Here is a 16708-nt window from a genome sequence, read left to right as displayed (position 1 = left end):
TCGAACCTGCGACCGTAGCGGTCACGCGGTTCCAGACCGTAGCGCCTAGAACCACTCGGCCACACTGGCCGAGGCTTTCTAATAGATTATAAAGAACTGGTGGTCACTAGGGTAAGGAAGGTAATATGAACACCCATCACATAAGATGTAGACGACGTTTGGCATCTAAGACAGCTCGAATTCTCCTACAAAATTTTACGTAAATAGCGAGTACTAACAATAGTACTTCAACCATTACTTCTAAAGAGTTCCTGTGTTTCTTGATAGATGCTGCTAACAGGGACAGGGTCATTATTTTCGAAATGTAGACTCTACCATCTAAAAATTATTCAGATTGTGCGAGCTTTTGAAACTATTCAGATCATACGAGCTTTTGGAGTGATTGAAGAATTCTGCTTCATTACTGACCTAAGACGAAACAAGACCCCGAGAGTAGACAAAATTCCATTAGAACTACTGATAGCCTTGGGAGAGCTAGCCCTGACAAAACTCTACCATCTGGTGAGCAAGGTGTATGAGACAGACGAAATAGCCGCAGACTTCAAGAAGAATATAATAATTCCAATCCCAAAGAAAGCAGGTTTTAACAGATGTGAAAATTACCTCACTATCAGTTTAATAAGTCACAGCTGCAAAATACTAACACGCATTCTTTACAGACGAGTGGAAAAACTGATAGAAGCCGACCTCGGGGAAGATCAGTTTGGACTCCGTAGAAGTGTTGGAACATGTGATGCAATACTGACCCTACGACTATCTTAGAAGCTAGATTAAGGGAAGGCAAACCTACGTTTCTAGCGTTTGTAGACTTAGAGAAAGCTTTTGATAATGTTGACTGGAATACTCTCTTTCAAATTGTGAAGTGGCAGGGGTAAAATACCGGGAGCGAAAGGCTATTCACAGTTTGCACAGAAACCAGATGCAGTTATGAGTTGAGGGGCATGAAAAGGAAGCAGTGGTTGGGAAGGGAGCGAGACAGGGTTGTAGCCTATCCCCGATGTTATTCAATCTATATACTGAGCAAGCAGTAAAGGAAACAAAAGAAAAATTCGGAGTTGGCATTAAAATCCAAGGAAAAGAAATAAAAACTTTGAGGTTCGCTGATGACGTTGTAACTCTGTCAGAGACAGCAAAGGACCTGGAAGAGGAGTTGAACGTAAAGGACAGTGTCTTGAAAAGATGACATAAGATGAACATCAACAAAAGCAAAACGAGGATAATGGAATGTAGTCGAATTAAATCGGGCGATGCTGAGGGAATTAGATTAGGAAATGAGACACTTAAAGTAGTAAATGAGTTTATCTATTTGGGGAACAAAATAACGGATCATGGGCGAAGTAGAGAGGGTATAAAATGTAGACTGGAAATGGCGAACAAAGCGTTTGTGAAGAGGAGAAATTTGTTAAGATCGAGAATAGATTAAAGTGTCAGGAAGTCTTTTCTGAAAGTATTTGTATGGAGTGTAGCCACGTATGGAAGTGAAACGTGGACGATAAATAGTTTACACAAGAAGAGAATCGAAGCTTTCGAAATGTGGTGCTACAGAAGATGAGTAGATCGCCTAACTAATGAGGAGGTACTGAATAGAACTGGGGAGAAGAGAAATTTGTGGCACAACCTGACTAGAAGAAGCGATCGGTTGGTAGGACATGTTCTGAGGCATCAAGGGATCACCAATTTAGTATTGGAAGGCAACGTGTAGGGTAAAAATCTTAGAGGGAGACCAAGAGATGAATACACTAAGCAGATTCAGAAGGATGTAGGTTGCAGTAGGTACTGGGAAATGAAGCTTACATAGTACAGAGTAGCATGGAGAGCTGCATCAAACCAGTCTCTGGACTGAACACCACAACAACAACAACATATTGTCATTAAGAAAAACATCTTGAGGATTTAGGAGTCTTGTAGCCATTCGAATGGAAACAATATTGTCTTGGAAAACGAAATAGTATCATAGATCTCACCAATCAACTTTAGCTTCTGTGTGACCATAAACCCCGCTCGAAAAACATTTTCATGAACACAATTACCTCAGGGCTTGTAAGCGTTCTTGACTTGATAGGGTTTGACAGACGTAGATATCTCAAATTGTCTCATCTCATTGTTACTGATACTTCCTGAATAATATCAGTCTTTCCTAATCTGCGGAGACATGGCATCAGTAACTGTTGTATAAATGCACCGCCTGACGCAAAGCGTGGAGAAGCGCCGTTAGGTTATTGAAAAGTCGAGTCACATTAACAACGAAGTTGTCATTATGAGTTCACTTGTCAGTGTGGCGTTGCATACCCTCTGGCCTGGATGCATATACTGATGTCATAAAGCCGATATATCCTCTCCTGAGGCCAGCTGGGCACAACTGTTGTTACCGGCCTTCGATATCTTGGATACAGGTATGGGGATGCAGTCGAGATGTTGCTGCCACGGAAGTACCTCAGCCTCATGCAAACAGTTCATAGAGACCGGAGCCATGTGTGGACGAGCATTGGCCTTTTGAAAAATGGCACCACGACACTCTCGCGTGAGAGAACACGAGATGACGCAGGGTGTCCAAGACGTTCCTCAGTGCCGCCATAGTTCCCTCAACCACTACCAGACGTGACCTGAAGTCGTACCCAAAGTATGCTCACTCCATGATGTCAGGTGTAACGCCACTGTGCCTCTCCAAAACATTGCAAGATTGACTCCTCTCGCCCGCATCTCGTGGTCGTGCGGTAGCGTTCTCGCTTCCCACGCCCGGGTTCCCGGGTTCGATTCCCGGCGGGGTCAGGGATTTTCTCTGCCTCGTGATGGCTGGGTGTTGTGTGCTGTCCTTAGGTTAGTTAGGTTTAAGTAGTTCTAAGTTCTAGGGGACTTATGACCACAGCAGCTGAGTCCCATAGTGTTCAGAGCCATTTTTTTTTTTTTTTTTTTACTCCTCTCCTTAGGTCGCCACCGTACTCGCCTACAATGGTCATCTGGGATTGTGCAGAACCGTGATTCATTACTGAACGCAATGCGATGCCATCCACCAGCAGTCCTTCGTTTCCACTCGCCTCACCACTCCAAACTCAGCCGTTTGTGTTGCGGTGTCAACGGCAGCCTATACATGTTACAGTAGTTCCCTAGTCTGGCTGCTGTTACTCTCCGACCAACGATGCCGGATGGACAGAGTGGTGCAGGGACTCCGTTAACTGTTCCCAGATGGATCGCGCAGATTTGTAGCTATTACGGTATGGCTGGTGCAGAATACGCTGACTCTCCTTTGTGGTGGTCAGATGTCGTCGATTATACAGCTCATGACGAACATGTGTGTTCTCGTGTTCCCATCACTGAACCAGTGTCGCATACGAATGCCCCACAAATCTGGACATTGCACGGTTTGAACAGTCTACGAAATGGAGGACCAAAATGAGGCCCCTTTCGAACTCTGTCAGTAGATGATAATGCTGTGTAACGCAAGTACGCAGCATCCCAGTGGCCTTCACAATCATCAATCGACATCTGACGTCGTTCACGTTTCTTTTTTGCCCTACCAGGCCTGGTTGTTAACAATACAAAACACGAACAACATTAATGCACTCTGCTAGACTTTATACCTGTCGCACAATATTGCAACAATGTTACATCTACATCTACATCTACATTTATACTCCGCAAGCCACCCAACGGTGTGTGGCGGAGGGCACTTTACGTGCCACTGTCATTACCTCCCTTTCCTGTTCCAGTCGCGTATGGTTCGCGGGAAGAACGACTGTCTGAAAGCCTCCCTACGCGATCTAATCTCTCTAATTTTACATTCGTGATCTCCTCGGGAGGTATAAGTAGGGGGAAGCAATATATTCGATACCTCATCCAGAAACGCACCCTCTCGAAACCTGGCGAGCAAGCTACACCGCGATGCAGAGCGCCTCTCTTGCAGTCTGCCACTTGAGTTTGTTAAACATCTCCGTAACGCCATCACGGTTACCAAATAACCCTGTGACGAAACGCGCCGCTCTTCTTTGGATCTTCTCTATCTCCTCCGTCAACCCGATCTTACACTGACTTCCGACAATTTCTTCTGGGTGCCTCACTTTCATTGTCAGGTAGTCTGTTCTGTTAACACTGGTACAGTCTCTTAAACGTGTTTCATTCGTTTTGATCATACAAAACATTGCCAATACTATGGTTTACTCATTCCCTTCTTGTTTAAAAGGGGATCTGATGTCGGCATGTATCTTTTACTAGAATTTTTCCCTCTGAAGTTGACGCTGTACACAAAATGTAAAAGAGTTCGAGCGGCCATAAATAATGAGCTGTGATACATAACAAGTCCGCTGGTGAGGCAATATTTTTCTGCCGAACAGTAGCACAGGCCATGGGAGAGAGGAAAAGGATTGTTTCCCTTCTGCTCGCCTCATCCCATCGTAGGCATTCTCCTTGGCTGCTTGCTGTACGGTATGATCCCCAGACCTTACTGTGTCTTCTCCATCATGCTGAAAGTAGGAAAACGGTTTTTATTACTTTGTTTTACTGCTTTTTCCCAAATACAAGCACTTTATTCCAGTCGAAGCAGTTTGAAACTAGGCTCATTCCGCAGCGTTACATACCTTTCTTTGTCTGCATCTCAGGTTTTCTGCATCTGGAGTGACAGAACCCACAGCAACGTTATAAGGAGTGTTCTATACAGGGTGTTACAAAAAGGTACTGCCAAACTTTCAGGAAACATTCCTCACACACAAAGAAAGAAAATATGTTATGTGGACATGTGTCCGGAAACGCTTACTTTCCATGTTAGAGCTCATTCTCTTCAAATCACATTAATCATGGAATGGAAACACACAGCAACAGAACGTACCAGCGTGACTTCAAACACTTTGTTACAGGAAATGTTCAAAATGTCCTCCGTTAGCGAGGATACATGCATCCACCCTCAGTCGCATGGAATCCCTGATGCGCTGATGCAGCCCTGGAGAATGGCGTATTGTATCACAGCCGTCCACATTACGAGCACGAAGTCCCTACATTTGGTACCGGGGTTGCGTAGACAAGAGCTTTCAAATGCCCCCATAAATGAAAGTCAACAGAGTTTAGGCCAGGAGAGCGTGGAGGCCATGGAATTGGTCCGCCTCAACCAATCCATCGGTCACCGAATCTGTTGTTGAGAAGCGTACGAACACTTCGAGTGAAATGTGCAGGAGCTCCATCGTGCATGAACCACATGTTGTGTCGTACTTGTATAGGCACATGTTGCAGCAGCACAGGTAGAGTATCCCGTATGAAATCATGATAACGTGCTCCATTGAGCGTAGATGGAAGAACATGGGGCCCAATCAAGACATCACCAACAATACCTGCCCAAACGTTCACAGAAAATCTGTGTTGATGACGTGATTGCACAACTGCGTGCGGATTCTCGTCAGCCCACACATGTTGATTGTGAAAATTTACAATTTGATCACGTTGGAATGAAGCCTCATCCGTAAAGAGAACATTTGCATTGAAATGAGGATTGACACATTGTTTGATGAACCATTCGCAGAAGTGTACCCGTGGAGGCCAATCAGCTGCTGATAGTGCCTGCACACGCTGTACATGGTAAGGAAACAACTGGTTCTCCCGTAGCACTCTCCATACGGTGACGTGATCAACGTTACCCTGTACAGCAGCAACTTCTCTGACGCTGGCATTAGGGTTATCGTCAACTGCGCGAAGAATTGCCTCGTCCATTGCAGGTGTTCAAATGGCTCTGAGCACTATGGGACTTAACATCTGTGGTCATCAGTCCCCTAGAGCTTAGAACTACTTAAACCTAATTAACCTAAGGACATCACACACATCCATGCCCGAGGCAGGATTCGAACCTGCGACCGTAGCAGTCCCGCGGTTCCGGACTGCGCGCCTCGAACCACTAGACCACCGCGGCCGGCATTGCAGGTGTCCTCATCGTTCTAGGTCTTCCCCAGTCGCGAGTCATAAGTTGGAATGTTCCGTGCTCCCTAAGACGCCGATCAATTGCTTCGAACGTCTTCCTGCCGGGACACCTTCGTTCTGGAAATCTGTCTCGATACAAACGTACCACGCCACGGCTATTGCCCCGTGCTAATCCATACATCAAATGGGCATCTGCCAACTCCGCATTTGTAAACATTGCACTGACTGCAAAACCACGTTCGTGATGAACGCTAACCTGTTGATGCTACGTACTTATCTGCTTGATGCTAGTACTGTGGAGCAATGAGTCGCACGTCAACACAAGCACCGAAGTCAACATTACCTTCCTTCAATTGGGCCAACTGGCGGTGAATCGAAAAAGTATAGTGCATACTGACGAAACTAAAATGAGCTCTAACATGGAAATTAAGCGTTTCCGGACACATGTCCACATAACATCTTTTCTTTATTTATGTGTTAGGAATGTTTCCTGAAAGTCTGGCCGTACCTTTTTGTAACACCCTGTATACTCTACTCCCACGCTACAGTTTCCATGACATAGTTTTTTCTAAGCACACATCACCCTATTTCTGACTAACTAGGTGATTAAAGAGACATTTAGTATACACCAATGTTTGGCATTTAATCAACTCCTTATACTTGACGACCACTTCTAAATGCACATTAAAATTTTCTGTTTAGTAATGTGATAGTACTCACATGGTCCCAACAGTAGAATTAAAATTAATTCACCTATTCATACACTGCTACAAACATTGCATCAAAATACTTCATAGCACACTAGAGAATGAATGTTCCGAGTTGTGGGCGCACGATTACATCTTGTCTGTGGTCAGGGTTCCCACAGGTGACTCGATTTGCGATCAAGGGCTCGGATTCTTCCCAGAGCGTCGCTTGTGGTGATTAAATTATAATATGTTCTATATTTGGTTTGTAGTATGTGAATATATTCCTTTCATAAATATTTTCCTTTGAAGTCTGCAAATATGACCACAATTTAATGGGTAAAGTAGAATGACACAATAGATGCTCACAGTTAAAAGAAAGTAAGTTTGGAGTTGCACAAATAGAAGGTAGACGGCCAAAAATAGAGTACATGTAGAGTACGGTGTCAAAACCAATGTAGTCATCTGAAAACAACCGGCGAAGTTCCACGTAAGCGAGCACACTAGAGAATGAATGTTCCCAGTTGTGGGGGCACGATTACATGTGGTCAGTGGTCAGGGTTCCCACAGGTGACTCGATCTGCGCTCAAGGGTGCGGCTCCTTCTCAGAACGTCGCTTGCGGTGACAGCTTTCAGATGAGTCTATCGCCGACAGTTGCGACAGCCCCATGTCGCTCTCAGAGCTACTTCCAGCATTCGTCTCGCCCTTTCCCCCTCGGAGATGATACATAAGGGCAGAATCGGCCCCACTTGTGCCAGCTCCAACTGGGACGCAGAGGCGCTGCTGCTGGAACTGGATGAGGGAGAGTCTTCATCATCACGACTTCGACGACTTCAGGCAGAATGGAGGCAAACATTGAGGGGTCCACACCAGTCATGGGAGGCTGATGGCGCTGTAATAGAGGAAGCTTTTGGTGCCAGAGTCTGGTATGGCTTCCAAAGGTGGCTCTTAGTGGCAACATGCACCAATTGGCCTTGTAGACCTCAGGTTACGGTCAAAACCCTTTTCAGATGACGTCCAAACGGTCACATCCACACTAGGGCGCCAGTCTGGTAGTGTTGAAGCGCTGGAGACTGGGTCAGGTGGTGACCGTCGGCAAGAGCAGAGAGAAATGGGTCTGAGGCTTCCTCCCATGGAACTGTTCACCCAGGTTTCTTCCTACAATTAGAGTGTCCGTATAGGTGCTCAAGAACAAAGTGAGGATTTCTTCTGATGAGATGGATTTTGCCAAGACCCCCAATTTCTCTTAGAAGGTCGGCACCATACATTCCGCCTCACCATTGCATTCAGAAGGGAACTGTGCCCTAAGAAGGTGTTGTTCCCCTTGATGCTCACAGAAACGGAAGAGCTGGGAGGAGCAGAACGGGGGGCCACCGTCGTAGACGATGACCCTTAGAAGACCCTCATAGGCAAAGATTTGTGAAAGGGTTTTGATCACTTTTGCAGTTTATGTGGGGCACACGGTGTAGATATATGGAAATTTAGATATTTGTCTACCACAAAGGCCATGTAGGTCGATATGGAAGCGCTCACAATGGCCAGACGGAGGTCAATTTTTATTTTATCTTTTTTGAAATTTTATTTCATTAACAGTACAGAGCAGCTCACCGCCTTGAAATGTAAGGTGGGTCGGATGCTTCTGACTCTAACAGCAAAGACTTCTCGTTATTACAATCTTATTGGTATACAGTTGTTAATGCTTTTTTTAAAATAATATATAAAGATTTCTCTCAGGTTACAGCGAATTGAATGCTTAAAAATTTGTTAAAATGGTTCCAAGTAATTTGTTACTACCTAGTTGATAGGAATGTAATTTATATAATGCAAATGTCAAAGAAAAAGAAAATGTAATACAATGAGTGTGGTGAAAATAATTTTCAGTATCTAGAGGGAAGGTCAAGGCGAAACCACTTTGAGTGGTTCAGATTGTTGCTGGAGCATATGCCATACAAGACCGGAACGTGGCCTCGACGTCTGTGTCAGTGGCGAGCAAGTGTGCTTGAAGACGTGTTAGCTCTTTCATGTGAAATATTCCTGAGTGCCAATGGGCTATGTAATGTTGCCAATACATGCTGAGGTCATCCTGACTTAATTCTCTTGGTAACTCTATGGAGAATATGATCTTCTCTTACCTGGGCCGCAACTAATGCGGTATGAGGAGCAAAATCATTAAGGGCCGACGAAGAATCAGAATGCAGCTGAAATACGACGACTTCCCAGGTACTGGAAGCAGGGACGAAACATTGGCGTTGGTGTGGTGCTCGCAGACATATAGATGACGTTGGAAATATATGCTGTAAGAACAACGCCTATTATTGTACCCTTTGTGCTATCCTGTCCGAGAGGCTACAATGCCGTCCAGACAACGTGATCAACCACATTTGGTCTGACAGCAGCTAGAATTTGAAGCAGTACAGATAGATATGTGATTTCCTAATCACGTAAATGATAGCCAACACCTCTTTCTCAATACTGGAGTAGCTGTATGGCTATTGTTGTCATGGAGATGAACACAATAGGCTGTTCCGAGCCATCAGTTTCCTTGTGGTACAGCCCAACTCCCACCTCATGCTATACGGGATCTGTGGTAAGGAAAAGAGGCTTCCCCACTGAAAACGGGACGAGTCACGGCGCTGATTGGAGGGCTCATTTAAGCATGAGAAAAGCTGCACCACACTCAGTAGTTCACTTGAACGTAACCTCTTTCTTTCGGAACGTGTTGAGTGGATGAGATATTTTGAGTCTTAGGGAACGAAAAGGCCGTAGGTAGAGGCTGTAGGTTCTGAAGATGTTCACTGATGGATGCTCCTAGCACAATCATGTCATCCAAATACTTGCAGCACAAAGGAATGTCGCGAATCAGTTGTTCAGGATAACGTTAGAATCCTCCTTAGGTGCTGGAAATATCAAAAGGCAGCCGGTTATACCGATAGAGGTCAAAGAGGGTGTTGAGCACCAGAATGTCCCTTGGCTCCAGTTTTAGGGATAACTGCAAGTATGCTTCCGAAAAACCAACCACTACACAACAGCCACCGTTTTTCAACTTGCAAAACCCGCCTTCCGTGCGCGGTATCGGAAAAGCACCCATATCTACAATAACGAGGCATTAACGGGCTTCAGATCACCACATAAGCGGAGAGAGCCATGTGGCTTTTTGGTATTATGAGGGGAGAAGGCCTCTAGCTTAATGTGATAGAGGTAATCACATCGACTTCCTCCAATATGCTCATTTCCGTCTTGCCCATGCCTCGTTGGAATTGTGGAACTGGGTGCACCAACGAGAGGTGAGGTCGGTAGCCTTGTTTAAATGAATTGTTGCTGCTACGTCAGTAGCCTTACCTAATGCCAATGTGAACTAATTCGAATTTGAGGCAGTTTATCTTTCAATTCCACGGAACGGAATCTCCGTGGACACCAAACACATTTTCTGAAATGGAGAAACCAAGTTGTTTCAAAATGGTTCAAATGGCTCTGAGCACTATGGGACTCAACTGCTGAGGTCATTAGTCCCCTAGAACTTAGAACTAGTTAAACCTAACTAACCTAAGGACATCACAAACATCCATGCCCGAAGCGGGATTCGAACCTGCGACCGTAGCGGTCTTGCGGTTCCAGACTGCAGCGAAAGTTGTTTCAAGGCGTCTAACACAGAAATATTTTCTGCATTACCAGAAGAAATTATTAAGAGCGAAAGTTTGTTTGAAACGTTTTTATAAGACACTTCCATAGTAAAGGCAACTTTCACTTGTATATCATTGCCACGCATTTACTCTCCTGTCAACGTATGGAGCAGAGGGGGACCTAACGCAACCTATTTATCAGAGACGAGGACGCGCCAGTATCCACTTGTGAAAGGACTCAACGCCATTCACATGTAGAGCAAATAGCAATTTGACGGGCTTAGCCGTTTCCGGATGGATTAATGTTTCAATAGAGTTCAGTGCATCATTTGGCGAACATAGGGGAGATGAATCTTTTCATCAAAGGAGAAAATGGTAGAACAAGACTCTGCATCGCGCATGTGCCACCGTGTGGCAAACAACTGCTACACACTGTTAATTTGATCTTAATTGCTGCACGAAAAACATATAGCTGATCGAAGGGGGTAGCGGGAGCAAGGGTGCCAGTGGAAAAACTGAAGACAAGGGGGTAAATGATGGCCGATTGAAATTCCGTTCAGGCGGAGGACTGAGAATTCTCGTAAATTGAACTGCGAAAGAGAGAACGTTAGGAAATACTCTCGTGTGCCTCTAGCCCGCTGCATAGTGGAGAAGGCCGTCGGCGTGGAATAGCATGTTTACTAGAGTAGCCTCAACGTCCATTCGACCTCCTGTTGTTGTTTTTATCGCCGAGCCAATGGTGACGGGGCTGCTGCTGACTGAGGTCCCACCCTCCCCCCTCCCGCTCCACCCCTCCCATCCCCGGCTGCTAGTTTCTAGTGTGAATTGGAAAGCCTGGGCTACTTTACGTACCTCGTCTAAGGATGGTTCTGAACGCCACAATTCCTTAATAGCTGAACATTGGAGGAGCAAGTCCCGAATCATGGAGTCGTCATCCCAATTTGCAACATGTTTCTTCTGAGCACACAATATTATAACGACGACTAAGATCCCGAAGATTAGTGACGACGTCCTTATAGGATTCCGACTGTCGTTTACTACGCAGGTATAACTCCAATCTAGAGTACATTACTCGGGATTGACAGCTGCAATGGTCCGACAACACCTTACAGAGTCCAGCAAAAGACAAACTATCAGGATCTGTAGTGGGGGCCATCTTATGGAGCAACGTCAACACACTTTGCTAACACCATGAAAGAAAAAATAATCGTTTTCGATTTGACTCAGTTACCTTGTAAGGACTGAAATGATAGGTAAGGCGCCGTAAGGTCGTTCCCCAACGCCATTTAGAAACGAAGGAAACGGCGGAAAAACCGAATGTATCTTCTTCCTGATGGTCAACGTCGTTATTTGCTGCTGCAGTTAAGCCAACTGCCGTTGCTGTTGTTCCAGTAGTTCCGGATAAAGCTGTCCTTGTTCCAGCTGCTGTAGAAGCTACTGCTTCAAAAATTCTGGATCCATATTGCGTGCTTTATCGATGCACTGCAAGTTCGAAAATATTCGTCACCACTGGCGAAGTCTGCAGCTATGAGCACGATTTTTTAGGTGAAATACACTGACACAGGACATGCACGCAGTTAATAAAATCACAGTAAGTTCTCAGTTGTAGAAATGGAAGGTAGACGGCTACTCGTAGAGTCCATGCAGAGACAGAAGTCCAAACCAATGTAATCAAGTAATAGCAGCCAGAGAAGAGAAAGTAGCGTGTAACTGAGCACACGAGAGAATGAATGATCCGAGCTGCAAGTACACGGTTATAGGCTTTCGGTCTTCACGGGGTCCCACCAGTAGAGGTGACATGGGCTCCAGGGACGTGGCGCTTCAGAGAGTGCTGCTTCCAGGTCATGGCACCACTGGTGGTGAGAGCTGTAGGTGATTAAGGGATGATCTCCGACAGCTGCGACACACCACGTCGCTGTCCCAATCAGTTGCAGAATTTTCCGTTTCTTCCCTGAGGAAAGATTCACTGTGTACATCATTCCTGTAGCTTTGCTTACTTTTGGAAACTCTTGACTAGCGGGAAATTTACCCGACATGTGTGTAACCTCCCACTACACATTGCCGTATGAAACTAGGCCAGATTTACTTCCCACTAAAAGTCTACACAAACTGTTATCCAACTTAAACTCGTATGTTAACCTTTGAATAAACAGAGTCTAATTCGAACTGAAGTGTAACTGGTCTGAATACAACCTGTCTTTACATCAAATGCTCAATTGAAGTGAAACAATTATCTAGCCGTAATCAAAATTTCCACATACCTCGCGTCTTGACAATATTGTTGCAGATTTCTCCAAAGCGAAAAGGCAAACAGTAAGCTGCAGGAGCTAAGCTAGATTCCTATTTTTGAATAAAATTTCCGTTCAATATTCAAATGATAATGGTATACCTTCTTTAAACAGTGGGCTGGGGAAAGTAGCTATGAAATGATATTCAAGACAACTATTTTACAATAAAATATGTATTCAAGAAGGCAGAGTAAAATTTTCGCGTGATTTTCGCACGTAACATTGTCCTGAACAATACTATGCTAAACAAAAGGAACAATGACTTGAAAAGGTTACAATGTTAACAGAGAATTTCTATAACAGCCAAAAACATAATCAGCTGACATGTTACTGCATGACATAGTGATGTGTGGGGTGGTCTTTCTTTCAGCTCTGAGCAAGATAACTGGCTGACAATAATCATTCTGACAATCCAGCTGCAGTGTTTCCTCAAACTTCTTCTCTTCAAAAATAATAACATTATTCAAAATTTGTGTTCTTTTCGTCTTCAAATACATATATAGCCTTAGTTGAGGTATGGTAGGTGAGAGCGTATTCAGAGCTGCTGAGTTGACTTGTGATTGTATCTGTTAGATGAAGAAAGATTGAAAGATTTATTGTAGAGGATGAATCTATACTTATATTCGTCGTGGCATACTATCCACAAGTTCATCAAGGCACTGTTGGTCCAGATTGTCATACTCCTCAACGGCGATTCGGCCCTAGAGTGGTTGATAGGTCACGTCGTCCATAAACAGCTCTTTTCAATCTATCGCAGGCATGTTCGATAGGGTTTATGTCTAGAGAACGTGCTGGCAACTCAAGTCGAGCGATGCCGTTATCCTGACGGAAGTCATTCACATTCACAAGATGTGCACGAGGGGGAGGGGGGGGGGGGAATGCAAGAATTGTAGTCCGTGAAGACGAAAGCTCGCCAATATGCTGCCGATGTGGTTGCACTACCTGTCGGAGGATGGGATTCACGTATCGTACAGCCGTTACCGCTCCTTCTATGATAAGTATCGGCGTATGTCGGCCCCACGTAATGCCACCCCAAAACATGAGGGAAACTCCACCTTGCTGCACTCGCTGGACAGTGTGTCTAAGGCGTACAGCCTGACCACGTTGCCTCTAAACACGTCTCCGACGATTGTCTGATTGAAGACATATGCGACACTCATCGGTGAAGAGAACGTAATGTCATTCCTGAGCGGTCCATTCTCTATGTTGTTCGACCCATCTGTACCGCGCTGCATGGTGTCGTAGTTGCAAACATGGACGTCGCCATGGACGTCGGGAGTGAAATTGCGCGTCATGCAGCCTATTGTGCACAGTTTGAGTCGTAACACGACATCCTGTGGCTGCACGAAAAGTATTATTCAACATGATGGCATTGCTGTCAGGGTTCCTCAGAGCCATAATCTTTAGGTAGCGGTCATACACTGCAGTAGTAGCCCTTGGGCGGCCCGAGCGAGGGATGTCGTCGACAGTTTCTGTCTCTCTGTATCTCGTCCATGTTCGAAAACATCGGTTGGGATCACTCCGAGGCTCCTGGACGCTCCCCTTGTTGAGAGCCCTTCCTGGCACAAAGTAACAATGGGGACGCCATCGAACCGCGATATTGACCGTCTAGGCATGGTTGAACTACACACAACACGAGCCTTGTACCTCCTTCCTGGTGGAATGACTAGAAATTATCAGCTGTCGGCCCCCCTCCGTCTAATAGGCGCTGCTCATGCATGATTGTTTGGATCTTTGGGCTGTTTGGTGACATATTGACATCTCTGAACAGTCAAAGGGACTGTAATTGTGATACAATATCCACAGTCAACGTCTATCTTCAGAAGTTCTGGGAACGTGGGTGATGCAAAACTTTCTCGATATATATAAATCTTTCTTCACCTAACAGATACAGTCACAAGTCAACTGAGCACCACTGAATAAGTCCATCACCTACCATTCGTCAACTAACAATGTATCCGACTGCGCAGAGGCAAAGACTGTGCCACAACAATACGTCTCTCTGACGTGCACATCGATAAGGAAAAATTAAAATGACATGACCAACTACATATGTTGTATCGTTGCAGTGATCTATATCTTGTAATAATAGTGAGTGCAACTGTTTACATTGTATGGAATGTAATGTAATTAAGTCGTTCAGTTCCGTTTCGACTTGTGTAAAATTCTGGCTGTGTAACGTCAGCCGAGAAGCTTAAATAAACTGTTACCACACAGCATAATTTAAATGAGAGATTTTGGATTCTGAGTGTGCGTTAATAAGTTTAACACGTCGTTTGATGTACTTACGCCATACATGAATTAAGGCGTTTCCCCTTGCATTATTGAAGTTACAAGGAAAATGTTCCTTAGGTTTCTTAAGCACCAATGATGAAGTCGTCCCTGGGAACATGGGCCTTAAGGATCAAGTGGAGGCCCTTCGCTGGGTACAGAGGAACATAGCAGCGTTTGGTGGTGACCCAGACAAAGTCACAATCTTCGGCCAGAGTGCTGGAGGGGCTTCCATTCATTACCACGTCCTATCTCCAATGAGCAAAGGTAAGTGAACTGAAGATTTTAATATTCTATGAAAATAATAATTTCATTTCAGATCAAAAGTTTCATATGCGCCCAGGAGGTACGATGCCCAGAAATAATGTATCACCAATTACATTTAGAGGGAGACCAGAACATCAAGGAGTCACCTTCAATGAATATGAAATTTTCAACACATGGCACTAATTGACAAAAACTGATCATTTGAAAACTCTTATTTAGCTCTCGGCAAAATGCTAATGACGTGCTTGTGGCTGTCTGAAACATTCACCACGTTAAAACATTAGTGGGCCATTTCCTCAAAACTCTTTAACTGTCACAAGTTGCATCGCGGAAGTTTGAAATTTGTCTCAGAAGTGCCTAAAACCTCCCTCCGTAATGGTGAAAAAGTGTGCCGCTCTGAGACGTCACCCGCGGGGTCGGCGACGCGTCAGATAGCAAGGTGTCAGCACATACGGTAAGAAAGGCCAGAGTTCAGATGTATGTGATAGAGATAGAAGCCGTTGTCATACAGGATGCACATAATTGTACTTTGGTTTACACAATGTTGGCAGGCCACTTCGCTGGAGCTGGTACTAGGGTTCGTCTCAAAATCTTGTAGCTCCCAATCCTCCAAATCTGGTGTATGCACAGTCCCCCGCCTCCCTGCACGTTCTACATCTACATTTATACTCCGCAAGCCACCCAACGGTGTGTGGCGGAGGGCACTTTACGTGCCACTGTCATTACCTCCCTTTCCTGTTCCAGTCGCGTATAGTTCGCGGGAAGAACGACTGTCTGAAAGCCTCCGTGCGCGCTCGAATCTCTCTAATTTTACATTCGTGATCTCCTCGGAAGGTATAAGTAGGGGGAAGCAATATATTCGATACCTCATCCAGAAACGCACCCTCTCGAAACCTGGCGAGCAAGCTACACCGCGATGCAGAGCGCCTCTCTTGCAGAGTCTGCCACTTGAGTTTATTAAACATCTCCGTAACGCGATCACGGTTACCAAATAACCCTGTGACGAAACGCGCCGCTCTTCTTTGGATCTTCTCTACCTCCTCTGTCAACCCGATCTGGTACGGATCCCACACTGATGAGCAATACTCAAGTATAGGTCGAACGAGTGTTTTGTAAGCCACCTCCTTTGTTGATGGACTACATTTTCTAAGCACTCTCCCAATGAATCTCAACCTGGTACCCGCCTTACCAACAATTAATTTTATATGATCATTCCACTTCAAATCGTTCCGCACGCATACTCCCAGATATTTTACAGAAGTAACTGCTACCAGTGTTTGTTCCGCTATCATATAAACATACAATAAAGGATCCTTCTTTCTATGTATTCGCAATACATTACATTTGTCTATGTTAAGGGACAGTTGCCACTCCCTGCACCAAGTGCCTTTCCGCTGCAGATCTTCCTGCATTTAGCTACAATTTTCTAATGCTGCAACTTCTCTGTATACTACAGCATCATCCGCGAAAAGCCGCATGGAACTTCCGACACTATCTACTAGGTCATTTATATATATTGTGAAAAGCAATGGTCCCATAACACTCCCCTGTGGCACGCCAGAGGTTACTTTAACGTCTGTAGACGTCTCTCCATTGATAACAACATGCTGTGTTCTGTTTGCTAAAAACTCTTCAATCCAGCCACACAGCTGGTCTGATATTCCGTAGGCTCTTACTTTG

General features: G+C 45.0%; 1 protein-coding gene across 1 annotated transcript in view; it reads left to right on the top strand.

Moving 5' to 3' along the window:
- Positions 1-16708, top strand: part of LOC126236945 (esterase FE4-like) — a 102137-nt gene that overhangs the window by 26951 nt on the left and 58478 nt on the right. Inside the window, exon 5 of the mRNA XM_049946639.1 lies at positions 14843-15028. Coding sequence (XP_049802596.1) covers positions 14843-15028 — 186 coding nt within the window. The remainder of the gene's footprint in view (positions 1-14842; positions 15029-16708) is intronic.

The sequence above is a fragment of the Schistocerca nitens genome, chromosome 2, assembly GCF_023898315.1.
Source record: "Schistocerca nitens isolate TAMUIC-IGC-003100 chromosome 2, iqSchNite1.1, whole genome shotgun sequence".
Taxonomy (NCBI): Eukaryota; Metazoa; Arthropoda; class Insecta; order Orthoptera; family Acrididae; genus Schistocerca; species Schistocerca nitens.
Note: the sequence above shows the minus strand (reverse complement) of the source record. Positions and strands in the feature narration are given on the sequence as shown.